Source organism: Passer montanus, unplaced genomic scaffold (assembly GCF_014805655.1).
Source record: "Passer montanus isolate IOZ18808 unplaced genomic scaffold, ASM1480565v1 scaffold11, whole genome shotgun sequence".
NCBI classification, from domain to species: domain Eukaryota; kingdom Metazoa; phylum Chordata; class Aves; order Passeriformes; family Passeridae; genus Passer; species Passer montanus.
Window position 1 is genome coordinate 14,930,210 of NW_024357613.1, and position 14,975 is coordinate 14,945,184.

At 35.2% G+C, this 14,975-nt stretch overlaps 1 protein-coding gene across 3 annotated transcripts in view; it reads left to right on the top strand.

The window, feature by feature from the left end:
• Nucleotides 1-14,708, top strand: part of LOC120512061 (pleckstrin homology domain interacting protein) — a 107,556-nt gene extending 92,848 nt beyond the window's left edge. The window contains exons 33-40 of one of the 3 annotated variants that reach the window (XM_039729983.1): nucleotides 675-747; nucleotides 1,142-1,192; nucleotides 1,485-1,634; nucleotides 3,111-3,263; nucleotides 5,248-5,411; nucleotides 5,887-6,164; nucleotides 6,564-6,725; nucleotides 8,498-14,708. In XM_039729983.1, coding sequence (XP_039585917.1) covers nucleotides 675-747; nucleotides 1,142-1,192; nucleotides 1,485-1,634; nucleotides 3,111-3,263; nucleotides 5,248-5,411; nucleotides 5,887-6,164; nucleotides 6,564-6,725; nucleotides 8,498-9,144 — 1,678 coding nt within the window. In that variant the 3' untranslated portion in view covers nucleotides 9,145-14,708. Of the gene's footprint in view, nucleotides 1-674; nucleotides 748-1,141; nucleotides 1,193-1,484; nucleotides 1,635-3,110; nucleotides 3,264-5,247; nucleotides 5,412-5,886; nucleotides 6,165-6,563; nucleotides 6,726-8,497 lie in introns of those variants that run through there. The other 2 variants (XM_039729973.1, XR_005629932.1) reach the window with 2 other exon arrangements.
• The last annotated feature ends 267 nt before the right edge of the window (nucleotides 14,709-14,975 follow it).

The window sequence follows — 14,975 nt, forward strand, 5'->3', positions numbered from 1 at the left end:
TTAACTTCTATCACAGCTGTTCTAGTGGTAATGGCAGTAGCCTGTATTAGGGATTCTGATTCCATGTGGAGTTGCTGAGTGTTTACAGTTACAAGTGGTAAAAGTGTTACAAACCACTTTTCTTCCCAAATGTTTATATTGCTACATAGTAGAACACCTTTGAGCTTTCCTTTGTAGAGGAGTTTTACCTGTTAATCAAGAATTGAGAATCAGTGTGTTTTGCTGATTTCATTATGCAGGTTTATGCATTAACAGTGTTAGTCCTTCCACACTTGCATTTCAAATGTCATACATTGTGAGTGCTAAATTAAATTATTAAATTTCACTTTTGTACAATAAATGTACTATAATGCTCCTTAAAAACTAGATGGGCCTCAAATCTTTCTATATAGTACAGGATTAGGTTTTTCTGATGCTGGCAAATGCACGGTAAAGGATTATGATTTTTAATTTTAAAACATTGACACTGTTAAATGATCTATATTTTACAACTTTTTGAACAGATGGTTAGCTTGACTTAATAGTTCAATTTTCTTAATATTCATATAGCACTAAACACATTCACATTTTATTTGAGAATGGCTTCATAAATATTTTCCTTTTCCTAAGCAAATTACAGTTTATTCCACAGGTGATGATAGAAAATAAACATTAGCTTATGTTTCTGTTTACAGAGACCAGAGCTGCTATGACATAATTCCATTATACAACGCAATGAAGAAGAAAGTGTTGTCTGACTCTGATGAGGTAAGTGGTTGTGTCTTGGGCATTGGCATTGATATGCTGGAGAAACAAGACCACTGTCTGTCCTGTGGAGGATCAAAGTACTGGTTTCAGTCACTGCTGGGAAGTGGAGTGTATTTTCCGTCAGTACAATGTTTCTTCTTGTCAGCTGGGAAACTGGGTGAAAATCCAGCCTCCTGTCTTCCTTTAGTGCAGAGAGCTTTAATAGTTTGCTGGAGAATGCTGCTTAGATTTCTGAGAGGTTCTCAAAATTGACAGTCATATGAAATGCTTCTCAGAGGGATGGGGGTAGGACTGTAAAGACTCAAATTATAAGTTTAAAATATAAAAGAACTTGCCTACTCATATATGCTTATATTTTTTAACCTTTTTATGCGACTCATTATCTTGCTCAAAGGAAGAAGAGAAAGACACAAATGTGCCGGGGACTTCCACTAGAAAAAGAAAGGTAAATGTTTTTAAATTTTTATATTCATATATTTAGTACTACAATTGCTAAAATGTATTTGTAAACAATGGAATGTAAAACTGAAATATTTCTAGTATCAGGTAGTGTCAGCTTTTTGAAGGTTTTGAACTTAGTGATATGTTGTTCTACTGAAGTGTTCAATGTAAAAGTATTTCTGTCTGTGCTGCTGCATGTTATGAATTCATTTATATCCTGTGGGGTAACTCTTCCATTAGATTTTGTAAAAGCAGCTAGTTTATTTAATATACACCAGGCAATATTGTCATTTCAGGACCATCAGCCGAAGCGGCGGCTACGTAATAGGGCTCAGTCATATGACATTCAGTCATGGAAGAAGCAATGCCAGGAGCTGCTGAATCTCATTTTTCAGTGTGAAGACTCTGAACCATTTCGACAACCAGTGGATCTTCTTGAGTATCCAGTGAGTATTTTAGAACAAGATGACTGGTTATTATCCAGTTGTTAAGTGGTGGGTTGGTTTGTTTTTTTTTAACTTTGACCATTCCTTTAGTTCTTTCAATTGAAACTTCAGGCAGCTGTAGTGACAGAATTCTTTTCAGCACTTCATTGTCACTTGTTTAATAATGTTTACTGTTTTTTTCAACTAATTTCAAAATAAATAATACTTCTCTGCTCTCTCAGATACTTTTGTTGGAAAATATTTTATATTCAGGGATGCTTATGTTATTAAGTAGATAGCTTTTAAAGTAAATTACAATTTTTGCAATTAAGATGTCTTTCCTTTTCTGACACAAAAATGGTGATATATATGAAATGCATATATATGGTTGCTGCATGTGATGTGTTGGCAAGGATCATTGGTTTCATTTCAGAATATAAAAACTGAAAGTAAGACTGTATGAAAACTTAAAGTAATAAAGATTTTGCTTGCTTTCCTTCTAGCGTATCTTAAATTGTGTAAAATATGACTCCAGGGTGATTAACTTGGGCAAAATTAACTGTCTCAATTAGAGAAAAGAAATGCTTCTCTTTCAGAAGTCACTAATAGATCTGTCTTTACACTTCTACAGCCACCGGGTACCATTATTTTTTAAGTAACCTAAACTTTATGCTGTGGCCAACTACAAGTGGCCCTATATGTTTGAGATCCTCAAATGAGCTGATAGAGAGCACTCTACTAGGCTTAGGCATGAAACACACTGCTCCCTGGTGTCACAAGCCTGTTTAACATGCAGAGGCACTCCTGCAGGTTCTATTTGCTCTGATGGATGAACTTTTTGGTTAAATTTGGTATTTAAGCTTTTTCTTGTATGAGCATGTCTCTGTTTCTTCCATTGCCTGGAAAAAAAATTTCTGTCGTTGACTTGACTTGAGTCCTACCTAAGCCTGTGGAGTTTTTGATACTTCATTACATTTATAAATTGTCAGGTCTCCATTTGGCAAACTGCTCAGGTTTCAGAAAGGATGTGATAAGCCTCTGATCAGGCTCAAGTATTCAAACTTCATATCTTAAAGCTAATATGTGAGAACAGTATTAGTCTTAGTCCTAAGTTTGAGCTGCTAAGCTGCCCAGAAGGCTTGTAGTCACACTTTCATATCACTGTTATCTTCATGTCAGTGTGTCAGTAATGCAACCCTTGGGACACCAAATTCTGAGCTCTGCGTTTCAGTAAATAGATTTATAAAATCAATTAAATCATCTATCAGTTAACTTTTAACCTTGACCCTGCTGAGTATATACATACTCCTGAAAGGGAGGTATGTTGTATATTACTGGAAAGGGGAAAAATGTCTTCAGCACCCTTCCATACCTATTTAAAGAGGACATTTTGGTTAAACAGGTTTATCAAATGAAAACAGGTTCATCCTAATGAAAATTATATATTAAAGGCTTGGGAGAAAAATTGTAATAAATTGCTTTGCTATTTTCAAACAGGATTATAGAGATATTATTGACACTCCTATGGACTTTGCTACTGTTAGAGAAACACTGGAAGCTGGCAACTACGAGTCACCAATGGAGTTATGTAAAGATGTGAGACTTATTTTCAGCAATTCCAAGGCCTATACACCAAGTAAAAGATCAAGGGTAAGATTTTATTATTTTCCATTGTTGTTGTTTGAAACTGAAAAATATAGGACTGAAAAAGCAGAGAGACAGTGTAATTTGATTGCTTTTAAAAAACAAGTTTATTTCTGTTCTTAAAGTGTTAATATTTCAGAGAAACTATTACAGCTTTATACTTGAAGGGAAAGGAATGTGTGCTTTTTAAATACCAAAAGTTCTGATGTTCTGCATGTGTGTTTCAAAAGTAAATATTAGAAAGTGTGTCTAAATGGAAAACCACACGGATGAATAGTTCTGTAGAAGCAGGAATATGAGTACAATAGTGATATTTAACCAATATTTTTGAGAAGAAACCAGATTTTCAAAACAAATACACAGGGAGCTTCTTTACTTTGAAGGTTGCCTCAAACTGAAATATCCAGATATAGACAGAAGAGGATGTTGAAATTCTGTGCTGTTCACTAATGTGCAGTAGGATTGTAATGAGGCTCTTAGGAGTTCTGGGAAACAGGACAGTACAAACATGACAGCTCTTCATACTGAGATGTCCTGCTAGTAGTAGGTGCAGTATCTGATAGCAGTTAAATTATGGATGCATATTTACATGGGTTCAAAGCTTCTGTGTAGCTTTTCTTCTGCTAATGTGTGTTAGGCTTTAAGACCAGAATTATTAACAGCTTTTAAGTTTGGCTGCTCTAAATAGCAAGTTAATCATTAGGACTTGATTGTTTTAAGACCTAGGCACAAATTTCTTAGTAGGTGACTAGCAGGATTGGTGATTACTCTTCAGTCAGAAGCAGACAGGCCCACTCACTGTTGAGGCTGCCATACCCCATAAAAGAATTACTCTTTCAGTTGCAGCAAATGGCAGGGCTTTTGGGGCAGGTCTGCATTCTTTTATGGTTTTTCTTTCTCTCCTTGACCTCATCATACCTGACATTAGCTTTCTGTAGTTTTATAGATTCTTTTGTTTTTCATGTTTCTTCCAAACTGGTATAGTAATAAATTTGTCTTTTTGTGTTTTACTCAGAAGAGGAAGTGGAAGGTTCTTATGTCAGGAGTCTTAATATTCTAGAATCTATGTGCTTTCAGTGCATACAACATCTTGTTGAATGTGATGTTTTTACTATGTCATGCACTTATATTTTTAGCATCTTACTTGGTGTCACTGATGCTTATTTGAACTGATATCAGTGATGCTTTCTTGAACAGTAAACCTAAAGTCATCAGATTTTTTTTTTTTTTTTTGCTTGGCATATCAGACACACATTCCTTTGTATGCTATCTCCAGTAACATGTGCAGAATCTGTCAAACCTGCTGAGTCTGGTGCTCAGATGGTTTGGTGTGTCATTACTTTGTGTTTCATTGAAGGTGCTGTGTCTCCTCAAAGTACAGGTCACTTTGGTGTTTTTTTCTGTTTCCAGAATTAATAGCAACTGTGCTCAAATAATTACTTGTGATCTAAATTGAATTTGGGAGTCTCTGTAAATCATCTCAGTCTAGAGATGGAAAAAAAAGGTGCACCTGCATAATTCCAATACATTGATTGTACCTCTTGCAGCCAACTTACATGTAGCATCAATTCATCTATAAAAGGAATAGACTGGTGTTCAAATATAGGATACAACAATCAAGTTAATAGAGCAGAAAACAAGATTTCTTGACCCTAGGTATGATACAGCAAAATTACATTAAGGATCTCTCCTTGTGATTTCTGTTGAAACTAGAAAGGGATACATTCTAGAAAGGCAATTGAAAGACTCCTTTTTCCAATTCTTCCTTTTCTGTGTCATCTTCAGTTGTGATACACTTTTCAAAACCATTAAAATAGTTAAAGCAAACCTACACATGGGTTAGCATATATTTATTGAGACAGATTGTAAATTTCCCTCAAACATTTCTATTTTAATCACTTTTTACTTTTCTAGCTATTGTTCGCTGATAAATAAGTAAAGGAACACTTTGGAAAAGTATCAAACTTGTTTACTGGCATTTCTTTTTCAGATCTACAGCATGAGCTTGCGCCTTTCTGCTTTCTTTGAAGAACACATAAGTTCTATTTTATCAGATTATAAATCTGCCCTACGCTTTCATAAAAGAAATACAATAAAGAAACGAAGGAAAAAAAGAAGTAGAAGCAGCTCAGTTTCCAGTAGTGTTGCATCCAGGTACATTAATTCCTTTACAGTATTCATGAAATTATGTGAAATTTTGACATACCTAAACAATAAAACTTAGTGTGTTTTTTTCTTAATACTTCCTTTACTATTCCCTATATTGCAGAATGGTAGCTTTGACATGCAAGTCCCTATGATGTGGAAGAGTTTTAAACTTTACTTAGAGCTATCCTAGTGTAAGTGCTTAAAATTCAAATAACTGCTAAATGTGTACAGTAAAACAGCATCGTTAGGATAGTGATGGCATCATGCTTTATCATATAACTATAGTATTTATTGTAAAGATTCACTTTCCAGAAGCTCACAACTTACATGAATTTCCACAGTAAATGCCATATTTTTAACATACTTCATGCAGAGGTGATTGTTTTACTCCCACAATCTCAGACACTAGCATTTAATTTTATTTATTCCTGTAAAATGACAAGGTGGTCATCCAGGATACAAATTGTTACTCCTTTTGCAGCCCTGAAAGGAAGAGGAGATTAATAAAACCTCAGCTGAAGGCAGAAACTTCTGCCACTTCATCATCTTCTGCACCTGCACGGTCGACAGCGCTGAGACACGCTCCGCCTCAGATGAACGGAAAAGCCGCTGAGGCCTCCCTTGTGCGGACTCGAAGCAATAGGGGGATAACAGATGTGGCTGTTACAGAGCAACCATCTACTTCTTCAGGAGCAAAGCCTTTAACTATAAAGCCTTTAATTACAAAGCCTAATACTACTGCAGGGTCAGGAAAGTCAGGCAAGTTCGGGTGCTTTTGGTTTTGGTTTTCTATTAATTAAGCCATAAATGTTTTTTAAGATAAAACTAGCTCTTTGTAAATCTAATATATTTCTCTCAGTTAAGACTGGGTCTGTTTTCAAACTGATGGGCCTTTGAGGCTCTTCAGAGGGAAAATGAACACGTTAGGCTATGTTGTTTTATCTAGGCAGCTTTCTTCCTTTTGGATCACAGAGTCAAATTGTTTGTAGCAGAACATGAGTTCCATTTTAGCCCAACAATGTAGTGTCAACTACTTAAGTTGACATTTTTTAGAGTCAAATTGTTTGTAGCAGAACATGAGTTCCATTTTAGCCCAACAAGATTGAATGTAGTGTCAACTACTTAAGTTGATAATTTTGTTTCTTTTTATCCTTCTAGTACTGGAGAATTCAACCAAACATTCCAAGAACCAGAATATTGTATCAAACCCTTCCCCATCTGATTACAGTCATAGCACTAGGAATAACTCCACGAAAGAAAATCCCGAGAAAGAGAAGCAAATCAAACGCAAAGTAAAATCTTCCACTGCTAATCCACAAGGTACCAAATTTCTCTGGAACTTCCTCCCCACCCTCAGAGTTATTGATGTGGTGACTATAGTGTTGTACTTTACCTGTGGTGATTTAGGGATAGGGAAATTAGAATGCATTACAATTTAGCAGAATAGGGAAATCTAATGGAACAACTCAGTCACCATTAGTTTCCTTCTTGATGAATTAGCACGGTTTTGACTACTCTTAACACCATTTCCATGATGTGATAACTGTTGTCTAGATGATTTTGAGGTGTTAGCATATCTGTACTTTAATTTAAATTATTACAAATATCATGTTAAAAGTTCCTAAATTCCAAAACATACTTCTGCATGGTCACACTTTAAATCTGTGTGTTTAATCACATAAAACTTCTGTGGCTTGTATTTGGGTCAGTAACATTGAATGTGATAACATTCTGTGCAGGACCAATCATAAAGATCAGAGGACCCCAGCTGCAAATTCATTCTTTCATTTTTTGGCACAGCAAAAAAAAACCTATGTAGTGTTTACTGCTTCTTTTGTTTAGTATATTTGAATGGCCTGCTTGGACCTAGTTCATGAAATCTCCTGAGTGAGCTTGCTTGGTCTTTTGATGTCAGAATACCTTAAAATTCAAAGCTTCTGTGGAGGCTGAAATAAGATCTCCTAGTCAGAAAGCTTTCCTATTTATGAAGGAGTTTTGAACTGATTGGAAGATGCTTGAAGCAGGTAGATCCACTAAACATCTTTTCTCTGAAAATGGGGACACAGTATTCTGCAAATTGTGTCCCATCTAATTAATCTGCCTACTCCTTGTAGTCCTCTCCCCAGGGAGTTCTTTCTTACTCATCCATGCTTCTGAAAAAGTAGCTCATGGTCTCATAAGTTAAATCATCTGTTCATTGCTTGTAAGCTTTCTCACAAAGGCCCCAGCTGTTCCCACACTGCATGGCTAAATATGTTATAGCTGTTAGAGGATGGGATGTCAGGGATTTCTGAACGTTGTTGACATGGTCCTGCCTCCTTGCATCTACTGATAGGACAGAGGAGGCCTGTGCTTTTAGTGCATGATGGTGCACATTCAAACACAGCAGAAGTTGTGAAAGGGCTGCAGAAACTATCATGCTGGCTGTGAGCCTGTTCTTTGCCATATTTTAGGCAAGGCTGTGGTGTCAGAACATTTTTCTAAGAGGTCCAGTGATGTGCCCCTCTGAGAAAGTTGATTACCCCTCATGTAATGAAAATTCATACCCTGTAAAGGTCTTCAAGCAAGTACATTCTGCTGTCTGTTAGTGTGAGAAATCTGTAAAAATTTGATACAAAAGATGCTACCTCAGGTTGAAAGAAAATCTTTATTTCTCTAGAGATGACTTACTGTGAAGCATTCCCAATCCTTGCACCATTCCCAGTGCTTCTTGAGCAACCTTTTGCTATTGCAGATACAAAATAGGAGTTTTGTTCACTGGTGTTGTATCATCTGAGAAAAACCCTTCAGCCCTTCCCTTTCTTCCCCTTTTTTCCCCCCTGCATTTTTCCTGGCTTTTTTTTTGTTTGTTTGTTTGTTTCTTGGGGATTTTTTCCTTGCAGCTACCATGTGCTAAATCCAACTAGTAGTCCTCATTCCATTGTAGAACAAAACTCTGAGCTCAACTTTGGGTTTCTTAGATTTTGACAGATTGGCAATCACTGTGAATCCATTCAGATATTTTAGTAAGAGTTTTATTAAGGCAGTGTGAAAATTAATGTAAATGCAAATCTGTTATGTGACGTGTACATTTCTGTGCCATTTCTTTACAGCAGAATGCAAGAATAATGCTTTGGCATCAGGAAGCATTCAGGTAAATGGACATGGAGGACAGCCTTTGAAACCTCCAGTTAAAAGAGGTCCTGGACGGAAGCCCAAGGTGGAGACTAACAACAGTAGCTGTGAAGTGGTGGTGCACAAGAAAAGGGGCAGGAAACCAAAAAAGCTGCAAATTGTTGAACAGCAAAAGGTTGCAGAGCAGAATACAATCCAGACCACAAGGGATATACCAGAGGAAGCCTCTGTTTCTACTGCATGCAATTCTCTTTCAGAAAATAATGTGAAGGAAGACTTGTTACAAAAAAAAGGCCGAGGGGGTAGAAAGCCAAAAAGGAAGATGAAGAGCTGCCAGCCAGGCTCAGACCTCTTAGCTCCTGCAAATGTTAAAATGCAAACAAGAAGCAGGAGGAAAAAGACACACGAGCCTATGGAGGAAGGTTCTGAAGAGCTTAAAGATTCTGAACCTCACATGAGAACTAGAAACCAGGGTAGGAGGACAGCCTTTTACAATGAAGATGACTCTGAGGAAGAGCAAAGGCAGCTATTGTTTGAAGACACCTCCTTAACTTTTGGAACTTCAAGCAGAGGCAGAGTCCGAAAGTTGACTGAAAAAGCAAAGGCTAATTTAATTGGTTGGTAATTTTTACCAAGGGTTTTACTTCAGAATGCTATGAAGCAGGTACAGTTAAGGAAGAGCAGAACAGACTTCTGCTTCCCTGCTGCTATTATGGGTTAGAAGAGTATGTTCTGATTTGAGGAGAAAAATTTAGCAAAATGATAAACTGAAAGAACATTCTTTGAAAGAAATATATATTTTAAACTTTTGCTATTTATTGCCCTCCAAATAGGTTATACATTTCAACAGTCATTTTGTTCACAGTTAAGAATAATTAAAGCAATTTCTGACTGACGTACAGAGATAAGAGCTACACTGCTCAAGTAGTATGTAATATCTCTACACAATTGAAAAAAGGTAATAGAACTTTTAATTGCCACAAATTGAAAACAGAAATCTATTTTTGACCAAGCAAGATACACTTTGATTGTAAAGTCAAGTCAAGTCACCTAGGAAGGCAGACTTTGGCAAAAAGAGGCAGTAAATTCACTTTCATTTCTATTAATTAATACAATACCAAACTTTGCTAATCTGAAAAAGTTTAATTTCAGTTGTGATGGAATGTTCAGCTGCAAAAGAAGCCTAGCACAGGCCATTGTTTATCCAAGTTCTGCCAAACATAGCAAAAATGTAATCACAAATATATATATCCACATTGGAAAAAGTTTGACTAATGTCTAATTTTTCAGACCTTGATTCTTGTATCAATCACTAAATCTCTGTTTATTGTGCCAAAGACTGAGAATCAGTGCAGTGGAAAACCTTTTTTTCTTTTTGAGTGTCAGTACAGCATACCATTTGCAGTGATAAAAACTGTGTCTTGTTTCAAATAGTAAGTTGTTAACATTGTTCTGAAATGTATCCTTTTGGTACTTCTGGTAGAAAATAATGCACTGGTGGGGTCCTTTGACAGAGATGTTTTAGTCTAAATGTATAATTGGTTAAAGGATTCAAGGAAATTACAGGACAGGTATGGAATTATGATGTTTACTTTCTGATCCAGATTGATTGTTGTTTCTACAACTTTAGACATGCTTAAGAGGCTGAAATAACCTACAAAGAATAGTGTATGTGTATATATTAATATATACATAAACACATATGTCTAAAATATTACCCAGGTATAAATTTTTTTCAGGATTTTTTAGATAGCACTAGAACTGAAAATTTTAAAATGTCATACTTTATAGTTTAATTTTAAGGGGAAGATTGGTTATTTTCAATTATTAGGGTTAAAAGGCCAAATCACTTTTTATGCAATCATGTTTTATACAGTGGTCTCATTGCACATTGTGTTTTTCTGCACTTTTTATGGTATATCACGCTGACATATGTCAATATACACCCTAAAGAAAAATTCCATTTAATGATTGTGCCTTGTATTCTATTATTTCTTGCATCCTTACTAAAATTAAGTTGTCTATTGTAAATGATAACTATATGACTTAGGGGAATGTATTGTTATATGTACTGCTCTGGAAAAGAAAAGCAGTTATTTATTTGTTTATGGTACATTTAGTTGTTTTATACCTTTACAAACAAACCTTAATGCCATTTTCTATCACTTGAAAAAAGTATTGTCCAGTTTCAAGGAAAAAACATACCTAAGTAGTCATATTTACTGAGATCTGGTATGGTACAAAAATGTAACCAAAATTTTCTGGTTATACTTTGTTTTGTTTTTACACATTATCTGCAATGTCTGGAAGGGAAGACATACAGAATTAAGATCTTAAATTTGCACAGATTCTGTGTATGTATTTGAGGCCCGATTCTTCACTCTTTATTTTCTTACCAAAAAAAAAAGTCTAAAAGTTTGAAGAAAGAATATTGGTATTTGCCACCAATAGTAACAGAAATAGGCTACTGTGGGTAGCAGATTAGTATCCACCACCATACCTAGTTTTAGGTAGTTATTGCTACACAAAATGCCTGAGAAAATTTTCCAGATCCTCTTTGAATTGTTATGGATTTTAATTTGGGGGCCAGGGATTAGTTTGTATTTGATTTGTTGGCATATTTATTTTTTCTAACAAGTATTTCTTTATCATCTGATTAAATGGAGTCACTAAACATGTGGTAAGATAACAAGCTACATTTGTACAGTTGCAATACAGCTTCTCTATTCAAAACTGATTGATTCTACTTGTTAATTTTGTCAAATCTCACTGATGAAGGCAATCATTTGAAAATGTGTAATTTCCTGATGTTATCTGCATTGTAATATATAAAATAGATTATATCTAAAATTCATCTTCTGTATTTACTCCGTTTGTAATAATGTTTTATATGGCATGTTTATGTATATATTTATATATCAAAAATACCTTGTGTGTAAGTTTTGGAGACTGAAATAATCTGCGTTCCCTTAACAGTAGGCAGAGGAGTGTACATCTTAATTGTACGAGGGTAGAAGGCCTTACCTGCAGAACATGGGTACTGCTTCCCACCCAGTAATATTGGTGACTTTAGCCAGTAAGTTTTTGATTCTTATTAGACACATTAATGTTTTTTCTTTAAAAATAAACTGTGGATAATTTGGGTCAATTTTTTATAGAAGCAACACTAGACATTTATTAGAAATTAATACCAGATTTATTTAAAAGTTATATTTTTTATAATTTAATTTCACTAGGTTGCAAACTTTATTTATGAGACTTTAGTCACCATCAGACTGTGTTTTGGTTGGGAAAAAAATTATTTGAGGTGGTTGTGAGATACTGTATCAATACAGAAAAAGAGCTTTTGATTACAGAGTCTTAGGTTTTAAATGTGAGCAATAAACTATTGGTCAGTGTTCTGAAATAATTTAAGATCTATAGTTATATGCATGTTTTATAATGCCATCTCAAGTACCTAACAACTGGTTCAGAAAATGGAGTATCAAAACCTCATGTGATTGTTTTACAGTTGCATTGTAAATAACATAGCTTCATAGTCACATACATGCAAATGATCTGGCAGCAATTAATTCAGTTTTATTCATTAAATTCATTTATATTTGACATGGATATAAGGATACTGTTCTGGTACTTCTACGCTATACTGGGAAGCGTTAAAATTGGTATTTGCTGCTGAGTGGTATCTCGGTAACAGTGTGTTCTTTAACTGCCAGTGAGGAAATACTTCTGCTTCTGTCATAAGTGTGCTCTAAATGTTAAACAGGAGTCATTGTACCTGTGCCTACATACTTAACAACTCTTTAGCCACTCTGTTTCTGTTGTTAGTGTGTTCTCTGGGAACTGAACTGAAATCTTACCACTGTAGTGTTCATTATTATTGTCAATATTGAACTAGAGCTCTTTGTCACTTGGCAATGACCAGTGATACAACTTTACAGAGAAATGTCTTCCTCCAGTGATTCGACTGCTGTGATAAAGATTTACAGATGTTTATTTGTACAGTGTCTGGTTTGTACCTGTGATCAGTTTGTTGATAGACTTGTAAGGTTGAGTTGGTTGAGTTGAATATTACTATGGCTTAATATTTGTAAAGCTATTAATTGACAAAGGACCCTGATGCAGCACGTATAGATATTAATATCTATTAAAAAAATAAATTGTAGTGTAGAGACAGCTTATTCACTATACTGCTGTGCAAATATTTTTAAGTACCAATTCTGTGCCAGAGGCTTTTGTCTTACCAAAAAAAGGACTACACGCAACACAAAAAATAGTCTGTCCATTCAGTAATTTCAAGCTTGTTACAATTTTTACATCGCATTTTAAAATATTTTGCTCACATTTGTTGGATCGAGGACTACAAGTAAATGCTTTAGCATGTAATTTGAATTTAGGCACATGTTAAATAGTTGATTGGTTCTATAAAAGCAATAGGCTTAACTGGATGGGACCCTTTCACCCTGTATTTATATAGTGAATTGGAGGTGAGAGGTTTTTAATCTCACTTTCATCAACATTCACAGTTTATTTGTAGCATGTGAATCTTGCTGAGGTGATTTTAACATCACTGGTCAGTTAAAATATACCCATACCACAATATTTACATTGTGTCCCGTCTCCTTACCTTCTTCTAAAATAGTATATTTTGACAGCAGATTGTCAAAGGTTTTTCCTTTTGCTTTTTTAACAGTGTTTTAAAATATTTAATCATAAGTCTGCTACAGTGCTGTGATAGAGAAGGTAGAGGATTTTGAAACCTCACCTAGAAACAGCAAAAGCTCATTTTCTGTTTACGACCTAAATGAAGACAAATGAACTGTGTAAAATGAGTATATATTTTCTTTTATCCCTGAAGTTCTTGTAACAGTTTGGTTTCCAGGGGGACCTAGATATTCAGCTGATAAAAGGGCTGTTAGTTTTCTGCTGTAAATTATTGTTTATACATGTTTGTTCATATGCAGAGGAAAGTGTATTACATTTCATAAATCTGGCCAGGGCTTGACAATGTGTTTCAAATAACAAATCTGGCATTGACAGCTTACGTAGCTGCTTGTTTTTGAATTGTGAATACAGCTTACTCACTTTCTATGATGTCTGGGGGAAAACAGCAGGTAGCTTTTAAACCAGAGCTAACCTCCAGGTGCTCTTGTGTTTCTGCAGATTTTGATGCGGGAATTCGCCATGTCAGTTTTACAGTGTGTTAGAGAAGGAAACATGCCAGGCAGCCAGATTAAAAGACATCTTAAATTGCAGAAAAAGGTGATTAGCTGCTTCCCCCTCACCACCCCTCCTCCCCACTTTTCCCCAAGGTTCTAACAGCCTCAAGGCACTCTAGAGAGAAACCTTATATGCTGCAATAAAATAAGGGTGAGTAAATTTAGCTTTTAGGAGGTATGTAGTGAGACAAATAGTCATTTGGGTCCTTTTTAATGCAGATAAATACATCAGGAAATTCACTTCAAATAATGCAAACAATACATCTTAGGGAAGGAAAGTAGTACTATACTATGACTTTCTACACTGAAAGAGCACAGAATGAGGTCACACAAATTAGGAGTAGAAAGAAATAGAAGTACCTATCATGTACTGTGTGATGTACATGTACTGTTTTGTGGTTACAACTGTGCAGGTTGGTTTGCTAATGCATTGAGACCATACAGAAGTTACATTTTTGGACCATACTAAAACTGCAGAAGTGTGGTGGACAACTGGATAATGATCACGTGTGAATTAAATTCTGTCATAATGTTTCAATATGTATAGAGTGGAGCTCAACTTCAAGTAAATTACCTAGAAAGGTTAATTTTAAAACTGACAGATTTTCAGATTAAAAATTACACTTATTTTGTACAGAATTATGTAAAACACAAATCTGTTGTATGTAATGAGTAACAGTTTTGAAAACAATAATTCTTTAGCTTTATCAAGGCTTTTTTCCTTCCAGAAATCTAGATTATCATGTTATATATAACCTGAAGTATCTCACCAGGATAACAGTGCCCTTTCTTTTTGTACATATGGATTGGAAATTTCTTTACTGTTATGTGGACACTTTCTATGTTAGTTTTGATGCATAATACTTTGAATCCTTTTATACAAACTAGAATGTACGTGTAAGAATTACTGTCACTGCAATGTAGTAACTACAAACTTATTTTTAAATAAATAGAAAACATGTTTTTCTAAGCTGTCCAACAGTGTTTGTTTCTATCTGGTAATTTACTGTGCTATGGGATGATTGGTTGTGTGTTTTTCAGAACTCCTTAAATTCAGCTCCTCTTGATTCCTTCTGGAATATGGAATATTTGTATCTGGTAGAACGGTATAGTGGGTAAGTGAGAACAGATAAAATTGGAACTGGAGCACTTTGATAATCAGAGATCAGAATTTGCTGTTTGGCAGGGGCCTTTGCTAAGCCCTGCAGTTCAAGAGGCACTATAAAGGCAGTAGCGT